The sequence below is a fragment of the Fundulus heteroclitus genome, chromosome 20 (assembly GCF_011125445.2).
Source record: "Fundulus heteroclitus isolate FHET01 chromosome 20, MU-UCD_Fhet_4.1, whole genome shotgun sequence".
NCBI classification, from domain to species: domain Eukaryota; kingdom Metazoa; phylum Chordata; class Actinopteri; order Cyprinodontiformes; family Fundulidae; genus Fundulus; species Fundulus heteroclitus.
Window position 1 is genome coordinate 33,507,703 of NC_046380.1, and position 19,202 is coordinate 33,526,904.

The 19,202-nt window shown below is 41.6% G+C and overlaps 1 protein-coding gene across 1 annotated transcript in view; it reads right to left on the reverse strand.

Moving 5' to 3' along the window:
- Positions 1-19,202, reverse strand: part of magi1b (membrane associated guanylate kinase, WW and PDZ domain containing 1b) — a 212,018-nt gene that overhangs the window by 126,624 nt on the left and 66,192 nt on the right. The window contains exon 2 of the mRNA XM_036151669.1: positions 1,811-1,927. Within this exon, the coding sequence (XP_036007562.1) occupies positions 1,811-1,927 (117 nt within the window). The remainder of the gene's footprint in view (positions 1-1,810; positions 1,928-19,202) is intronic.

A 19,202-nucleotide genomic window follows, 5' to 3' on the forward strand; every position in this document is an offset into this window, starting at 1 on the left:
AGGGAGATGTTACTGTGTTATGATTTGAAAGCAACTCTGCCCCCTCGTGTGCACCAAAACTGTTTTGATGGGTTAGACGTTATGGTTCAAATAGCCACTTGTGCAACAAGAGAAACAAGAGACAGCCTATTGTAGTAAAAAAAAAATATCCTTGGGGATTATGGGACGGGTTGTAGTCTAAATGATCTGTTTTCTTAGTCAGTACGACGTGAGCCTGTCCAACTGATTCACTAGAAAGTCACATAATAGATCACATGTGTGAGCAAAGCAAGCACTGTGCCAATAGAATGGGTGGCGGGTGCATCATCACTGGTCATCAGTTTGGAAAACAGAAGGAAAAGTTCCCTGTTGGGAGGAAGAGGGCTGTGCTGTGTGACACACCAGATAAAGGACGGATGTGGCGTTATCAGCTTGGCCAACTGCATGGTTAATATTGGCCAACAGACACCTGCAGCACAGCGCTGAATCAGACTTATACAATCGGCCCCAATTAGAAATAACGGTCCAAGTGTTGGTCCCGGGCAAATACGCAATCAGACAATGACTCTGCAATGATGTATGGGAAGTTCAGAGTCATATATAAAGGGCTTTGGAAAAACATTCACGTCACTTTAACTTTTGAAGATTTTTGTCATTCTACAACAACTGACTTCATTGTATTTAATGGGACTTAATGTTATAAGCTGACATCAAATAGTGCCTAATTGTGAGCTAGAGGGATGGGGATACAGGGTTTCAAAATGTTTTAGAAGCCAAAATCTTAAAAGTGTGACATGCATTTGTATTCACTCTCTCTGAATCAATATTTGCACAACCACCTTTATCTGCAAAATTGTTAGGGTATATCTGTACAAGTGCTTCAATTTATATAAAGAAAAGCGCAATACTATTGTTGAATATTGCAATGACGATATCAGTTATGATTAATCCACTTTTTCCTGTCTTCTCTCCCCATTTTCCATTATCACCATGTGCCCAACACACACCACATGAGCTTTAGGAGTTTAAATCGCTAAGATTTATATCAGTTGTGGCAATGGAGTCCTTTCAAGAAACCAATTTTACTTTTGGAAACCCCAAGTTTAATGCATATCCTTTGAACAGGTCGGACAGCCTACCAATGGATGGTAGGCTGCAATATATCAAAGTCCTACCTATTCAAAGTTACAAAGACTTTGTAAACCCTGATATGCAACGATGATTGCTTTTTGATGCATATTGTGCAACTATAGTCTCTACCAGAGATTAAAGGGAGTGCATCAGTGAACATGAGATTCTCAAGTGGATTGGACTTTGACTGGGCCATTTGAGCACACGAATATGCTTGGATCTTGACCAATCCAATGTATCTCTGGCTGGTTGTTTAAGGATGCTCTGATTCTGGATGTTGACCCTCCCTCCCCCAAGTCTCAAGACTTTTGAAACCTCTAACCGAATTTAACTTCATCCGTCTTCCCATCAACTCTGGCCAGCTTCTCTGTCCCTGCTGAAGAAACAAACTCACAGAATGATGCTGCCATCACCATGTTTCACAGCAGGGTTGGTGTCAGTGTTGCAGTGATGATAGTTGTCCAACACATAGGTGGACTACTTACTAATTAGGTGTAATGTGAAGCCGCTTGGTGGCTTTGGGATTTATTTAATTGTGCAGGACTTAAGGGCGGGGGTGAATATAAATGCATGATACATGTACCAAATAAAGAAATTTGAAGTTCAGACATTCATTCAGTCAGTTATGCACTACCTTCTGCTCCTCTACTAGTTTAAAAGGTAAATTTGGAATATAAAACTCATCAGGCATCAGACTCACAAGGCACTGCGTGACGATATAGGTTTTCTCGGATGGTCTGCTGCAGTTCGTGGTCAGGTGATGATTTCTGGAAGCGCTGGCTTAGATAATGCTTCAGGTCCTTGTTCAGCTTAGTTCCTGTATTAATGAACAAACACACACAAAAAAAAGATAACATTAGTGCATGGGTTCAGCTAACGTAAAACAAGCCAAGCAGACAGATATCATCGGGGCGCCAAAATGATACAGCTAATCCACAGTTACGTGTCAAATGACCAGCATGCTTGGCTAACACCAAAAGAAGCGAACAAGTTGATCCCGCTAAGCCGAGCGCAGCACTGTGACCTGTACGCTTGCCATCGTCCCAGAGAGGGATGACTGCTTGTAGACTGTTACTCCTACTAGCTCAAGATCGCCAAAACTGGGACTGCTAGCAGTAAGGCTAACACCACGAAGCAGCCCTCCCATGGCTACGCCATCTGGACCTCAGACACACAGACTACTGAAGGGCAGCGTGACAGGAGAAGGTCCGTGTGTGCCTAGTTTTTTTTTCTCCAATTTTTTGCCTTTTTTCCCCTCCTCTGAATGAGCATACCCACTTCTTTGGCAGAGCTTAATGTGCAAACACAGCGCAAAAATAACGTGACAACATAACAGACAGAAACAATGAGGGTGGATCCAGCCAGGCAAAAATAAATAAATAAATAAATAAAAAAATCAGGGCCTGTCTAGTGAAAGAAAAAGGACAGGAGCTTTATGTAAATTCACAGCAGCTCATTGCTTTCTCCTGTATATTACTGTGTCCAATTATTTGGTGTACAAATTATTTATCTCCCATCTTTGCATGACTGTTGAGAACAATTTTGGTTGTCTGGGGCACACAACCAGTCATAAAAGGCCCTGGATCCTGTTTCCATGGAAACTGTGTGCATATGTGTGCCCGTGCGTGCCCGTGTGTGTGTGTGTGTGTGTGTGTGTGTGTGTGTGTGTGTATATAATCAGATGATTGAGATTGTTAGCAAAGAAGAGAAGAGCATTTTGCACTCGTTGCCAGAATGATTGTAGATTTATGTAATAAATAACTGAAGCTCAATGAGCCAATTTCACAGATGTAAGAAATGTCAGCTTTTTATTTTTATAACAAAAAAAAACATAAGATGTGCGACTGTAATGGAGATTTATCTCAGTTACTTTGGTGCCTTCAATTGTTCCATGTTTAGTTTGAAAGGAGTCTGCCACAAGAAATGTCAACACAAACCATTTTAAACTCACTTTCTAATAGTCCTTTATGTGGTGAAAACCTGACTGCCACACTGTGAAAGTATTAAATTCATTTCCAGAATCAGCTCATTATTTTACCCTCGACAGGCCCTGACTGGCGACCAGCGGGTCTGAAAGTAATAAATAAAAAAATAAAAAAATGCATCTTTTTCTTATCTGCGAATGCGCCATATGTCAGCGTTTCCTGGTTACCCTGACAGAAACACTCTTCGTTGTGGAAGGTCTTACTGAGCGTGGAAGGCTAAGTTTCCCGTTTTCAGAATCAGTTCACTATTTATTTATTAGGTCAGACCACTGTACCCTCGAAGCTGCGCGCATGCACAGTCGCGCACTGCATCTGGATTCAGCGTGCACAGCAAATCTATGCAGCGCAGAACTTTAATATACATAAGATGCATTTATAAGATGCATAAGATGCATTTATAAATATATATATTTATATGTATTTTACACACCTTTTTGGTGACAAACGCTAAATTTCACTGTGTCCGCAGTGGAAGGTAATGAACCTCCTCAGTAAATTTCGGCCATAAGATTCCAAAACTTTTACTTTTTCTTAAATAACTACATAAACTAGACTCAACTTTATCTCATTATGCAATTTATTCTGGTATAACTTTATTTCTTATTTGCCATTTTATCCATTTTCTACATGTCCCAGTAGTGATTTTCTAACATGTCCGTATGTGTGTAAATGTCTTCAAGAAAGGAATCCAATTCCATAAAATTCATTTACAGGAAATGACATCATTTAACTTTGCAGGGTTTAAACTGTAGGAAGGGAGGGATGCTTCAAATGTCATTATCTATTTTTTTTAATCTTCAACATGTTAACACCTCTATGAGTTAACCTCGTACTTTAGTCTGTGAATTTTAACAGTGTAATACAATAGAATACATTATCGAGTTGTGTTGGAAAAAATATTTTCGACTAGTGTTGGATTATTGTCCCCAATTCCCAGATGTGATGAAAAGAAAGTACCGAGGATGCAGAGCAGGAGCAAGATGATGAGAAGAAGGAAATTTAAGCCATCACTTCCATCGACTATTATGGACAGTGTAAAATCTTTGGGAATCAAGTTGGAGTAACGCCAAGCTCTATCAAGGACCCAAGCAGAAGATTGGGAATGTGTTTTATTGCAACATGGCTGCAGGATCATATCTCTGCCAGGCTTTCTGGCCTGGCAGAGATATGATCCTGCAATACAGTATGAAGCAAACGAAGAAGGAAACCACAATGATCTTTACAAGCTTGTGTGCAAACAGTGCTTTAAAGTGGTGGCAATGAAGTCAAGCAGCAAAACAAACTTGCCCAAACATCTCAAGGACCGACACCCTGGCCTACAGGATGACTTCCTACAGGTCAATAAAAAGTTTCCGTTTATAATTCAATACATTAAACGTATTACTGATGTCAGTGTGACTGGTGATCCACATGAATGTTCTGTGATTAGCTGTGGCTAGAGGGCTACTGGGCATGCGTTATATTTGTTTTGCTTTTATTTGCACATTTATTTAACTAGCATTTGGGATTCTGTTGAGAAAGCATGTTCCATGTTGAGATTGAAAAAGGTCAGTTTTTAATGTTAATAAAATATTTTTTATGCCTTTAATTACTTGCCATTTTTCCCTCCATGCTACCGAAAATGGTATCGAGTACCGAATATTTTCCTGGGTATCGATAATGAGTTTAAAATTCTAGTATCATGACAACTCAAGTGACCCGTACGACGCAAGGACGATCCTACGGGAACATAAATACTTGGATTCTCTATAACAACATTTGTAGCATCAGGTCACACTTGAAAAAGAAATGTTTAATCTCAATGGTGACTTCCTGGTTAAAGGTTAAATGAATAAATAAAACACAATTGTCTGTTATGCAAGTTTGATATTTCTGGAATTTTGGGTTTTTCGGAAACTAAATAATCTCCACCTTAAAATATGTAAGCACAAAAAAAAAATAATACAGCTATGTATCAACATCCAATTATACCCAGCTCAATACATCTTTTTAAGATAATTATTTGAGATATAAATACTCTTTAAATAAAAGAATACAAGAAGTTTAAGTCTAAAATGATTAATTCACGAGGAAGAACTGATGTGGCATTAAAGTTTAGCTGAGCTATAACCTCAAGGAGACATAGTGGAGGCTTGGTGTAGATCTGGAGCTCCCCTCATTCATTCTTTGTGAATCCTTGTCTTGATAAACCAGCATGACTTTCAAAAAAAAGAACAGGCATCCTTCAAAGTCACGACGGTATGAATAACAAGGTCCTCAAGGACTGCTTCACTGATGAAGGAGAGAGAGGTAATTATGGAGGGATGTGCTGATTAAGTAGATAGCAATATCTGCTGTTCCTCTGTGGCAGCGCTCTGCCAATACATCAGCAACTGGTGTCAATACTTTGCAAATAATAAAACCGTATACTGATGACTGACTCGACTGCAAATTGCAGCCAAAGACTGTATATAGTTGAACAAACTGGATCATTAAAGCAACTGCATCTTTATTTCATCTGCAGTCTTCACAGCCCTATACTTGCACACCATCACCCGGGATTAGTTTTTTTTTTTTAAATACCTTACCTTCAACACAGATCACACATGACACAAACCAGAATATTAAACCTGCTAGAGCCTAGAAGTGCAAAAACACATCCAGCTTGAAAGATGAGTCAGTGCACAGTGGTGGTATAATGAGAACAGGGGGATATTTTAATATCCAGGGCTCATAATACCTCAGATTGATGTAGAACCTGGACAGATGGCTACTGTAAAGCTATTCTCAGAGTTCTACAATGTCAGTGTTTTCTTTCCGTCAACCCTTTATGTTTAGTTTGGTCCACTCCTCCTTAAAGAACTGTTTTCATTCAGGAACACTGGAGGTCAATGTCATGCCACAGCATCCCAATCTGATTTAAGTCGGGACTTTGACTTGGCCAAGACAAGACCTTTGTTATTTCCTAATAAATGGACGTTCTCCTTCAGGATTTTCTGGTAGAAAATCTAAATTCATGGTTTCATCGGTTACAGCAAGTTGTCCAACTTCTGAGGAAGCAAGCCCCAAACCACCACCACCCTGCTTAACAGTTTATATGATGCTCTTTGTGAAACCAGACTTCTTGTTCAAGAGTTTTTGCCTCACAACTGTCCCCTGGGTCCCATTTTACCCAGATTTATTTATTTTTTTTTTTAAATCACCAACTTTAACTCAGACAAGTGCTTTAGATGAAGGTTCACCAGTGCACCATGTTTTCTCCATTTGTGGATAATGGTTCTCACTTTAGCTACGTTTACATGGACAATAGTAATTGGAATAAAAGGCCGATGGGAATAAAAAAAAAAAGTGTCATGTAAACGCGCTATATTGTGATCAGATTAAGCTCATGCGGATTGATCATCCGATCAGCACGCATGTAAACACTTGTCAGGATCAAGTTATTCTGTATGTGGCAAACTTGACGTGTGCATGTGCGCCCGAAGTAAATGTGACGTATTTCTGCCACTCAGCAACGCAGAAATACGTCAGGAAGCAAAACTGTTGGGGCTCCCGATACAACCCATTAGAAACATTAAAAGAGCTCAACCTTATTATTCAGTAACGTTTCAACTGTAATTAGAAGCTGGTTCAAGTCCAGCCTGGGCGCTCAGAAGACAAACGAACTCGTACAATACTGCTTTGGTTGCCATTTTTTGTTGTTCAGAAAATATTTTGTTCTTCTGTGTTTTTTAGGGAAATTTGACAACTGTGCATGTCCGATTGGTTCTATTCTGAATAAAGTCAGGTGCATTTACAGGACGATTATGATTGGCTTAATGGATTGTGCCCATGTAAACGTTACAATCCGATTGATTTTTGTTTTTAAAAATCTGAATAAATTTTAATCTGATTGATTTGCTGACATTCCAAAGCCTTAGAAATGCCTTCCCAAACTTGTCAGATGCCAATAAACATTGTGTCTCATCTGTTCTTGAGTTACTTTAGAACAGGCATTGACACATTTTCTATGAGATTATTTAGTCTACTTCGTGTTGGAAGAGATTTTCTCTTTAAACCGTGACAACAAGGGAACAATGTTGTAATAAGGCAAGTACATTTTCACAGCACTGTGGGTAGATTTTTAGCCGTTTACAATAATTTCATGGTCAATAGATTGAACTGAGAAAAATGCCATGTTCAGATTTATGAAAGCTTTATTTTAATGACATAAAAGTGAGAAGAGCATTTACTAGGCAATTTTGGAAATAGGACCACAAGGTATTCATTTGTGATGTTAAACTAGCCATCACCTTTAACCTGCCCCGTGTGCATGACTCATTCATCCAAGTAGACTCTAAGCAAAGTCAGACTTTCCTTCAAACCAATAAAAAGCAGGTGTTAAAAATCGTCGGTGATTTGTTGAAAAGTTAAAATTCTCTGAACTTCTACAGTCTAGCAACATCCAGATCTGGCTCTAATTTCAACCAAGGTCAACAATTTCAATACCAACTGACTATGGTACGCATGATAACAAAACGGATCATATTGAACTTTCCATTCATTTTGCTATTATTAAATATAGTTGTCAAATGAGTCTCTAAAATTCCAGATGGAAACATTTGACTTGTAGTTTTTTGTTTTTAAGGGGATCCGATTTAGTTTTTTATCCGACTTTGGGAACATGATTTAAATATGAAACAGTAAATCTTCTGTATACCCATGGCCAACAGATCCAGGCATCCGACCGGGTTTGCAACGGAGCGAGAGTCATTTTACTGAAATGGAGCGAAACAGAAGGAAGGGTGGGATCTGGAGAACATTTGGGCCCAGTGACCACCCACCCAACATCCCCCCTGAAAGCAGATAATTAGAAAAGACATATCCTTCAAACACAGCCCACCTGGTATAGATTTTCCATAAGCCCCCCAAAACAAGCAGAGTTTTGGAAGCGAGACATGCAATCCTCGACAGAAGGGAGGTTTATTTGAAAGACAGGGAGGGAGGCAGAGCCTGTCACAAAGAATGAGGGCATCAGAGGAAGCCAGACAGAACTTCAAAAGAGCTTCAGACGGCAAGAAAATGTGGAAAGCCCCACAACTTTCCAGGCATCTCCCATTGAGCCCATCCTTGCACCCCTTAACTCTGATCAGTCTGCCAAGCCCCTGTTCAGACATGCATATCTGTGTTCACGCTGTAGAAATATAGAAACCTCAAGGAAACTTGATCTAACTAATCGAAGGATAGTTGCAGTCACAGTGGGACACTGTCAAGGATTTCTGCTGATCTGAAATGGGAAGGACTTAAGGGAAGAATAAGACCTTTAACATTCCACCAAGACTCATATCGCCTAGCTTAATAATAAACACCTCTCTATGCACCCTTGCCACAAAAGTGTCTTTGTATGCCCTGAATGTGAAGCATGATGTGAAATAGAAGTCACTGCTGTAACTTTCTAACCTGGACGTTGGGGTTGGGTGGGAATACTCCATTACTGGTTCTCACATGGTCCAGAAAACAGCAGTGCTACTGCATTGGATCCCATCAGCAGAAGCTCTGAGGATGACGTATAGAAACGTTGCGCACAGATGTGGAAGCTGGAGCTTTGAATTTGTAAATAAAGAGTGTGCAGTTCAAATTAATTTTTTGGCCCTCCAGTACTTTTGAGTTGACAATTTTGGCCCTTGTGCACAAAAGGTTTGGATACCCCCGCCTTAGATGTTTAACATCCACTTGATGTATTGGCACAATGTTTGGTAAAGACAAATGATGGTCTTTTCTCTTTAAGGGTTACCCTTTAATGTTGAGAATATCAACAACTTGAAAATCTGACTACACCGCCATTAGCTTTAGTTCCTACTTTGATTGATAGCGGTAACAAAACTATGGTAACAAGTCCACCTAGAAGCTGTAATTAAAGATGTAACAATCAGAAGTTTGTGAAAGATTTTTTTTTTTAATGTGGTGTTGTTGTAAAGCTGTGAGAGGAGCCAGTAAACTGGCCAATAATCATTTATTCTTTGCAAACTTAGCTTCCTATGTTCCAGCTCTCAGAATATTGTATGAACATGCTGTAGAAAATACTATTTCCTTTTAAACTGTTTTAAACTATATTTTTGTGCTTCCCTTGGGTCCATCTCTGGACAACTCACTGACAGTAAAAACATATAACTTCTCTCAGTAGCAGCATCCGCACTAAAGAGTGTTGGTGTCATATCAATCTTTGTCCGACGCGTTGACGGATCAAACCTATGATTAGCCGATTCAAGTAGCAGGATGATCTCCTGGAGCATCTCTAGCCTGGACTACTGCAGCCATATTGTGCTAGGAATCAGCATGCCCGTCTCTTCATCACACCCTCTAACTGCATGGATATTGCCCCGTTTCAGTAAAAGGTCTCCATGCAAAGGGACCCACTGCAATCTCAGTGGGCATCCTGGGCAGTGCCAGACACAATCCTCCTCTTAACACAAAGAACAGTCTAAGTGTCATAGCGGGGAACACAGTCATATGCCTGGATGCCAGCCTGCCTCGCACGGAGCCAAGTCAAATTTGGCAAAGGCATCACGTTTGGCTGGGAGCTTGGTTTTGTATCGATGTAGAATACACAGTCTGGCACGAAGCATAACATTTTTATCCCCCTTTCTCTTCTCTCCTGAATTATCTTTTGAACATCACGGGGCACGTTGCCAGGCGCAGGGTATGATTACAAAGAAATCCTTCTTTCGGCGAGCCAATTACTACCCGAGTGTTGTTATTCTCGTATGAAACAAAGTCCCAAAACGTTTAAAGTCGAGCTGGAATCACGTCCTCCCAGCCCGACCGGCACGGAGTTAAATCAAGCTATGACTACAAGCAGCACAAGGCTACAACTTAAGTAATCATCTAAGTGAGGAGTGCATCGGTGGCTCAGGATAATCAGATAATCAGGGCTAATCAGTGTTTAATTGATTCAACCAGCAGCAGCTATTTACAGTTAACATTTCCATCACTGCAGATCAGAGCTTAACCATATGTCATAATGATTAAAGAGCAGGCAGGGAGAGGTCAGAGGGGGGGGTGACCGTGATCCGGACAGGGAACGCCTGCAGCTGACCCAGGTACAGATCACAATCAAGAAATAACATAGCTCAATAATAAGGACAAATCATCAATAAATGAGGATGACAGAAAGGTAGAATACATGGTATATACATATTTAATTTTTCACTCTATCCATCCTTGACTTCACTATGACTATAGCTACAGTAGGAAATCCCTCTGACTGGCAGAGAATGGGCATTTTATTAGAGGATGGATCTCATAGAAAACAACCCCGAGCTCAATACTGCCCCCTATGCTTCTCTGACAAATCTGGTTCGCATCACACCAACTGGCCTGGCCCTGTATCCATAGCAACAGCTGCTAAAGCGGAGCCAACTGAAGGCAGAGATGGGCTGCAGCCAGTCAGCATCTACTGCCCCCCTCTGGGTCATGACAGTATTACAGAAAAAAACTAAACCTCCCTGAGACAGACAGTGTGAACAAAACAAACACACAATGTTTTTTTTTTTTAATGATAGAAATATCAGCTCTTAGGAATCGAATCTAAACAAAAAAACTGCAGTCAGACAGTAAATAGTTTATTCTCCTTTAGTTATCCACATTTTATCCAGATAAAACCACAAACTTGAACCGTTATTGGGGGTTTTAAGGGTTAGTGAAACGCATTGTTGAATACATGGTGAAGTGGACGGAAAATTTTAGATGGACAATCTAGGGACAGGCTTCAGATGTCGCCTAAATAACCCTAATGTGTGTAACTTAATCTCAGTATAAAAAGTATTCTGTGAACTTGAATGTGTCAAAGGTTTGTTAGAGAATATATCTGAACAGGGTTAACGCTGGTGACAATTTTAAAGCAGGGTCAGGATATGAAACAATATCAGAAGCTTTGAACAGCTTCTCACAGAAGGCCGTTCAGTCCCTCCTCTGAAAATGGAAAGAGTTTGCAAACCTGCATGGACAAACGGAGGACGACAGTTGTTGACAGGGTGCCTGCAGACGTTCGGTTTGCTGTTTACCACAAACCATGTATGAGATTTACATTTATGGAAGACATAAGTACACGCTATGGGTAGAGATAGACCATCAACATGCACCACTAAACACCCCATGCCCACGGTAAAGCATAGTGGTGGTGGCAGCATCATACTTTTCTTGTTCACATTAGGGACAGGGAAGCTGGTGACGGTTGTTGAGTAAATTGGATGGAGCTAAATATCCTGGATGAAAACTTACTAAAGGCAAAAGACACGAGCCTGAGATAGAGCTTCACCTTCCAGCGAGACAACAGCCCTAAACATGCAGACACGACGACAACATGAGTGGCTTAGATGAAATGTATAGATATGCAGGAATGACTGGATCACTTTAGACCCAAACCTAATGCACAACCTGTGGAAAAAAAAAAAAAACTGTGTTCATAGATGCTCTCCGTCCAATCAGAGGGAGCTAGAGTTACTTTGCAAAGCAGACCGAGCAAAAACGGAGAAAGACGTGCAGCTTTAACGGCGCTGAAAGGGGGTTCTAACGACATGTTGAAGTTGATGATACTGTTCTGTTTAAAATAGCACAACAGCAACTCTACGAACAAAAAAAACAGCTTAATATGGGGAACCTATGAGAATTTGTCCCAACATCATAAGGAGGCATAAACAATGGTCCTAAAAACTGATAAACAGCAACACCCGACACATTGTAGAGCTTAATCTGCATCATTAATAAGTGGATGCAAAACGTAGTGGAACCAATCCTGTGGTCTAGAGGGAGCCGCTGGCTTCAGCGTTCTGAGATCAGAGTTTAAGTCGCTTAGAAATGCACAAAGCTATTTTCGGTGGAGGAATAGGGAAACTACTATATTTTCTCTGAGCAGCGAGGCGGTGCCGCTTTTCATTTGACGCTTTAACGATTTCGTGAGGCTCCAAATCTCAGGGATGTGAGCTTTAAGATGCTGATATAATGTATAATCATGTCATTTTCACAGAGTCGGTAAAAGTCTTCTGTTGGGAAGTTCTGTTTTAACGGGATGTTTTTCCCCACAAAAACAAGAAAAAACTCCTGATGTCGTGATGAACCACGGGCTCCCCTGATCATATAATCCACCGGGCAGAGGCAGATATGAGACTGTTTCAGAAAATGATTTCCAAGTCATCCCAAAAGCGAAGAAGATGCAAGAACTTTCATCCCCTGGCTATTGCGTTACTCCAGAAGCGAGAGAATTACTGATATGTGCGGCAGATTTGGGAGCATCACTAGGCTTCAGTTTGCAATTAAATATCATCCTCTTTGTCTGTGGAAAAATCACAAGAGGCAGAGCTGACATTACAGCTGCAGAGAAGCAAAAAAAGTACTTTTGATTGGCATCTGTTCATGGAGTACGAACTATTAGTGGAGATTCTAACAAGCCCATTTTGAAACTTGGGTTTATTTGACTTCCTATTTCACAGAGACGACAGATTACGTCCCGATTCAGCTAACATTGTCTGAACACTCTTGTGTTTTACAACTTCAGGAGCAAACTTATGTAGAAACTAACCCCCGAAAAAAAACATAACATACCACACAGTCTCATGGTGAGTGAAAACCCAACGTAAAGCCAGAGGCATTACCGTATACTTTCTTATGGATTTGCAGCATGAAGTTTGCTGACGATCAGAATCCACACATTTTTAAAACTCTTACCATTCACCACCTGCTCTAAAATCCCATCTTTTAAGACCAACGAACGCACCACCGTTTTATATCAACAACAATCTTCAGTGTGGACGTTGCGAGTTGACTGAAGAGTACTCCAAGTTGGCTTTACTCAGCACGGGCGAGGAGTTCAAGACTGAAGTAAGTCAGACGCTAGTAACAGCAAAAAGGAAACGGTGTTGTTCCAAAACGTTTCTGTAGATCATTTAAGCCACGAGAGAGTCCCACTTTCATCAGATAACAGGAAGGCTAAACAGAAAACAGCAGAGTACTTCTGGTATCTTCGTTTGAAAATCCAGCCTCTGTCCTGAAACATGTTGGATGTCCCAAGTATTGGTAGCCTTTGGAGATCTCAGCGTAGAAAAAGATCTATACTATCCACAGAATACACACAGAGTGGTTGTAGTAATGTTAGCCGTGCCAGTCGCTAATATATGATGCAAAAGACTATTTAAATTGTTAACTCCGTAATCATCATCTCTCATTTTTTTAATAGTAAAAACCCTGTTTAAAGCGGTGTCCAATATAAATAGTGACTGCTTAAGGTATGAAGGCTAGAAAACATGTTTTAAATGCTTTTCTTACGTTGCAGTTATGAAGTGAAGTGTGGATTGGCAGATTAATGCTTAACAAAAACCTAACCTCTAAATTTGGCTCAAAATTGACCTAATTATGCCATGCAGAGATTTGTTAGGTGAGTTGTAAGCCTTAAAGTACTATAAAACACTTCCAGACACCCATAGAGACTGCTAATCGTGTGATCCAGAGTGGCGTAAATGAAGGCTTTGTAGTTTGTACCGTAACCTTTGAAAATAAACACAGAAGTATTTTATTCCCCCTGCAGCACATTGGTGATCAGTCCTTCCAGGTAATCAGGACAGAAAAGTATCAGACAACAACAGAGTGAGGAGTCATAACCTTCATATCGTTTACTGCGTCCCTGCTGTTGCGTCCCATAGAGGGCCTGGCCTTGTTTACTGTACGCTGTATTGTTTTCACTGATTGCAGCTCTCCGCACCAGAACACCTAGAGGATGAAGTTCTGCATGCAGTGCAGCAAAGATGCACCAATATAAGGCGTAGTTTTCCTTTCTACCATCTACCAGCTGGCAGCACACAAACATGAGTTCTTCTGCGTCTGGCCATATTGGTCTGTGGAGCTGGCACTAGCATGGACCATTATCCCCTCTATATAAAATGGAATCCTGTCTGAAAGGACAAACACCAGCATCTCTTAGCTAAGGACTTAAGACACCACAAGCAGCAATGCACGTTAATGCGTCACTTAGGTGCTGAAAAACGCCATTACTCCCATCTTAATGATAATCTCGTGACCAAACAGCCACACAGTTCAAGAGCCGGTCCACTTTCACTAAAGCCAGAGCTGGCTCAGCTAATAATGGGATTATTTGACTATTGGATGGATAAGCCAGTGGGATACAAGTACCGTGGAGGTAATTACATCTCCAATCTGGATAGTCCCCATTGACAGGTGGCTATTCAAGACCCATATCAGTGTTTGTCTCCTGTAGCAGGGTATCTGATTGGCTGGCCGAGTCAAAAACAGGGACGTTGTTTGAATGCCTAAACGGGAGAGACACCAAGACGGCAATACCGAGGGTCCACGGACCTCCCGATGCATACAACTGTAAAAATAACACCAGCTCATGATCTGATAGACCACTTCAGTTACATTAATAGTGCAATTGTACGACATGATGCAATGATTGCATTTAATTGTAATGTTAAATGATGTCATTTATTGAGCTCTCACGGGTGTAGAAAAATATAAACAGCCGATATCTTTTCCCACTAATGACACAATAATTGTCCATCATTAGTGCAACTCCTCATCTTTAAACTAATAATGCCAGTGAGCTATAATGGGTTTTGCAAAGGAGTAGAATTTTAATCCGTTTTAAATTGAGCTTCATTTGTACAGACACAGACAGTATTTACTGGAGTTATAGCCTTCAAGTGATGCAGACAGACACAGCTCTGCAACTGTTTTTCAGAACATTTCTGTCTGCTTTACTATATAATTCCTTATTGAGAAAATGGAACATGCATTTGGTGCTGCAGTCCTCAAAATAAAATGGAAGTGGCAAATCTTGGTTCTCAGCGGGTCAAATTTGTACAAAACCTGCAGCTGAAGAATCGGCCGTAGGTTTTCTGATTGAAGCATCTCAACTACAGCCAGAAAATGTGTTCCCTGCAAAAATACAGTGTGAATGCTGAAAGCTGAATTTTACAGCTCAAAACTGCTGAAGATTTTCAAGTCAACTGCAGAAAGCTTCCTGAAACAAATTAAATTAGCAGAAATGTTATAAAAGCAAAACCTTAAGCTGATGCTCCCGGTTTGACAAACGGAGGACGTTGGCCTGAGGATCCTCTCTGTTGCTGTTAGCGCAAAAGGATGACTTTTTTTTTTTTCAGGACAAAATAAGTGCGGGAAGATCCGTGGAGGAGTAGAAGAGATTAAATTCTAAGAAAGGGAAGGTTAGGAGGGAAAGGGAGAGATGTTGCACCAGGAGAGGATGGGAGTTCATCCTAGGGGGCGGATGGAGGGGAGTGACATGCCTGCATTCGGGGAGTGTTTTAAAGGAAGCCATAAAACCGACGGCAATGACAAATATTTCCCGAAAGCAGACATGCGTGGCTATGTTTCCGCACAAAAATGTACTTCTGTGGAGGGACATTTGCACGAGCATTCAACTAAAACTACAACAGATATGGAAACCCTGAATCTTTTGAAGATGGCCTTGTGGTTTGTGACCCGATTGAGCTTTGAATGGAGTGAGCTGCCAGTCAAAGAGCAAAAAAACTTCTGGAAGAACTTTGAAGACTAAGATTTTCTATTCATTCCAATGGGCCAAAAGTCTGCACAACAGGTGGAATATTTGAAAAAGTTTAAAAGGTGGAAGTGAAATGGTTAAAGTGAAAAGCAACGCATATGCAGAAGTAGAAGTTCAAAAAAAAAAAAACCACAGCAGCAAGTAAAAGGTCAATGAGAATAATAAAGGACAAATTGTGTTAATGTTTAACAGCATTTCCAGAAAAATTGAAATAAATCAACAAAAAAGGAACTAAAGCAAAAATGATAATTGAATCATAAGAAAACTAACCAAATCCTCCACAGACCAGGAGCACAACACAGCGAACAGCTGAATGACTAAGCTAAAAATGACCAAGTTTCTAAGGACAGTGGTTAGATGTATTACTATAATATGCTGCAGCCTGTCTTCCCCCAGTTTCATTTCACAGCAAGACAAACCGCCCCACAGAGGGCGAACACAGCACTGACAGACCAACCACTGATCATACCAGGGGGGGAGAGCGCAGGAATTAGAGAGGAACAACAAACAGCTGCAGGGGGCACAGAATGGGATTTAATGCTAAAATCCCAAAGGGAAAAATCTACAGCAAAGAGCACAAAATACATAAAAAAAACATTGAACCATGAAGTGTGAATAAAAAAGTAAAGACACAACATCCTAACGGGAGCGCTTTCATATTCCAGTCAGAGCCTGGCTGAGACGCGTCCCTCCTGACCGTCTACGTCTGTGTCAGCAGCAGTTGGGACTGCGAGGTCTTCATCTAAGACTTCCTGACTTGTAATTAGCCTCCTGAGGCGGAGCCAGTTGTTCTCTGTGATTATGCGGGGTCTGCCTCGCCTCCTCACCCGGCGGCAGCTCGTTAACTCGGCCACCAGGGGGCACATGTAATTCAGGATCTTGAAGCGTGAGCCGCCTATGTGCATACCTGTGTGTGCCAAGAGTGAGCAAGCTATTTTACATTTCGTCAACATTATAGCCTTAAGCTTTTTGCATTTGTTTCCCGTGTGGTAAACCAAAGTCAAAACAGTGCATGCTTTTAAGTGAATCTGAAAAGTGTGGCTTGCATTTGCATTCACTCCTGAATCGATAATTATTGAAACTGCTTTTCATTGCAGTTGCAGCTGGAAGCTTTTGGGTGTAGGCCTCCACCAGCCTTGCACACGGTGTTAGTAGCAGTAGTGAGCGGCGGTCTGCTGGGTTTTGTCCTGATGCGAGGTGAACCTCTAACTCAATCTGGGGAGTTTTGCAGCCTCTAACAGGTTTTCTTCCTGGGTTTGACTGCACTTAGTTTTATCCACCTTATCAACTCTGACCAGCCCTATCAGTCCCTGCTGAGAATAAATAATAAAATAAAACACACACACACTTCAGGTTGAACGGCAGCGTTTGCGTTCCTTCCTACACGGCGTTTGCTTTTCTAAACCGCAAACAGAACTTCTTTTAGGGTTTTTTTTCCTACCCTGCTTTCGTCTTGCCACTCTTCTGCTACGGTCGATGGACTGCACCGCTAATATTTATCCTGTCAACAGATTATCTCACCTGAGCGGTGGATTTCTACAGCTCCTCCAGAACTTGCACGGGCCCAATGCTTGCTCCTCTTATCCTTGCTCGTCCTATCAGCTCAGATGGACGGCCAGGTCTTAGTTAGCTCCCAGTTGTGCCACCCTCTTCCCAAGTGAGATTGAACAGTGGTGTAAGCTCCCCGACAGCTTTACCCCTGCGTTCCTCTGGTCATCCTGCTGCTGTTTGTTCACACACGAAAAGCCCTGCAGGGGTTTCATCTGACCTTTCTTGCAGTTTTCTCCTCCTCCTGGACGTTTTACGTTTACCAACTAAAAAGATCGCTTAACTCAAAACTTATTCCATCAGCTCCCCCTTCGATTTTTTAAAACATCCACCTCCGATAACTTTATTCGGATCGTCCATCCGTGCGAGCAGAAGAGGGCGCGACTGATCCATTTCATCCCACTGTCACTCCGTCACATTGATGACTTAAAACACACAAATGCGCAGCTCTCTGCCCCAGTACGTGAGGCCATTAGAAAACACAGGCGCACAGAGAGGACGGCGACGCGCGCCGCATCTGCTCACCAGGCTAAATTTAGACACAGGACGAAAGCATGTGCTCATATGCATACAAGACAACCAGAGAACGAGAGGAAACGCGTTTGAATGGGGATGGAAACACAGCAGTGATGCTGCTTGCCACTTTCACCCACTTTTCTCACTGCTCGTTTCGGCTTCTGCTTCTGAAAAACATAAATAAATAAAAAGCTCCAACAGTGACGCCGATCACTTGACTGCCATTCTGTTTGGTAATTTAGTAAAAAGGTCCAAAGGATGAAAAGTGAACTAATTATATGTTGCATTTATTTGTGGCTCAGACTGCTTGCTTCTGGATGAGGAGGCGGCTCAGCTCCTCCAGCCCAGCATCCCGTCCACGCATCTGGAGAGAAGCCCTCACGAACGCATGACATCACAACCAGCGGCGGTATCCCAGTAGGAACGCTGCATTTGATACGATCACACCTATCGCGCAGCATAACACGGCAGATTTCCCACAATACATCAGAAATCAGGACCACTCAAACTGCAGCATCAAATAATAAACTTAGTATATGGTAAAGTCCGCTTTTCAAATGTAAATAACCTGGAGCTAAACCTGTCCAAAGAATATTTTACCTGAGCCCAACACGCTGAAACACGGGTGTCCCTGCAGGTGCAGTGCTTTGCATCACTCCGTGCGTGACGTGCTCGGTACAGATGTCCACGTCGGCTCAGATACGGTAGCATTAGGCCCAAAATTATTCACACCCCTTGCAAACCAAGTTTGTTCACAATGAGAACAGGAATCTCTCAGAAGGCAACATAGCAATGGAAAAAGGAGTAGACATTACATTGCTAAACACATGTTGCATGTTTCCACTGACATTTTGACCATTTATCTGCAGTGATGAGCTCCAAGTCTTTAAAGGCATGGTAGGCCTCTTTGCCATCACCCTGATGTTTTGCTCGTTAGACTTTTTTTTGTTTTTTGTTTTGCATAAGTCTAGAAAAAGGAATAGACCTTAGACACCAGGAATAGGACGTGTACTGAAGGTTTGCACACAGAGACACGATAAACCACGTCAGAAAATGAGCGCATTACTACCAAGGCTGGAAGACGTCCAGCTTCCAGCTTTAATCCACAACAGAGGTCTCCTTCCAAGCTGTGGTGACGACAGGCTGACGGAGTGACACACCTCCTCCTCTGGTGGCCTCACAGACGCTGCTAAAGACTGTTACAGAACCGCATGACTGAGCCTATACCAGGAGACACCGAGCCAGAACTCCAGGTACAATCCAATGAATGAGCACCGTTTGTGATATAAGAGGGATTTCAGGATCAGTGCTGCAATTTGTCCAAAAGTCAATCTTAGGCAAGTTCTGCTATTCTGCATTAAAAACCTATTTGGTGTCAAAAGTGTGGTTTGTCTGATGTAAGTTATTTGGAACCGGGTTTCGGCAGCCTGGCAGAGTTGTGGGGCAGAAAACATCACGGATGCATCCTGACTGATGAGTAGACTGAACACATTCCA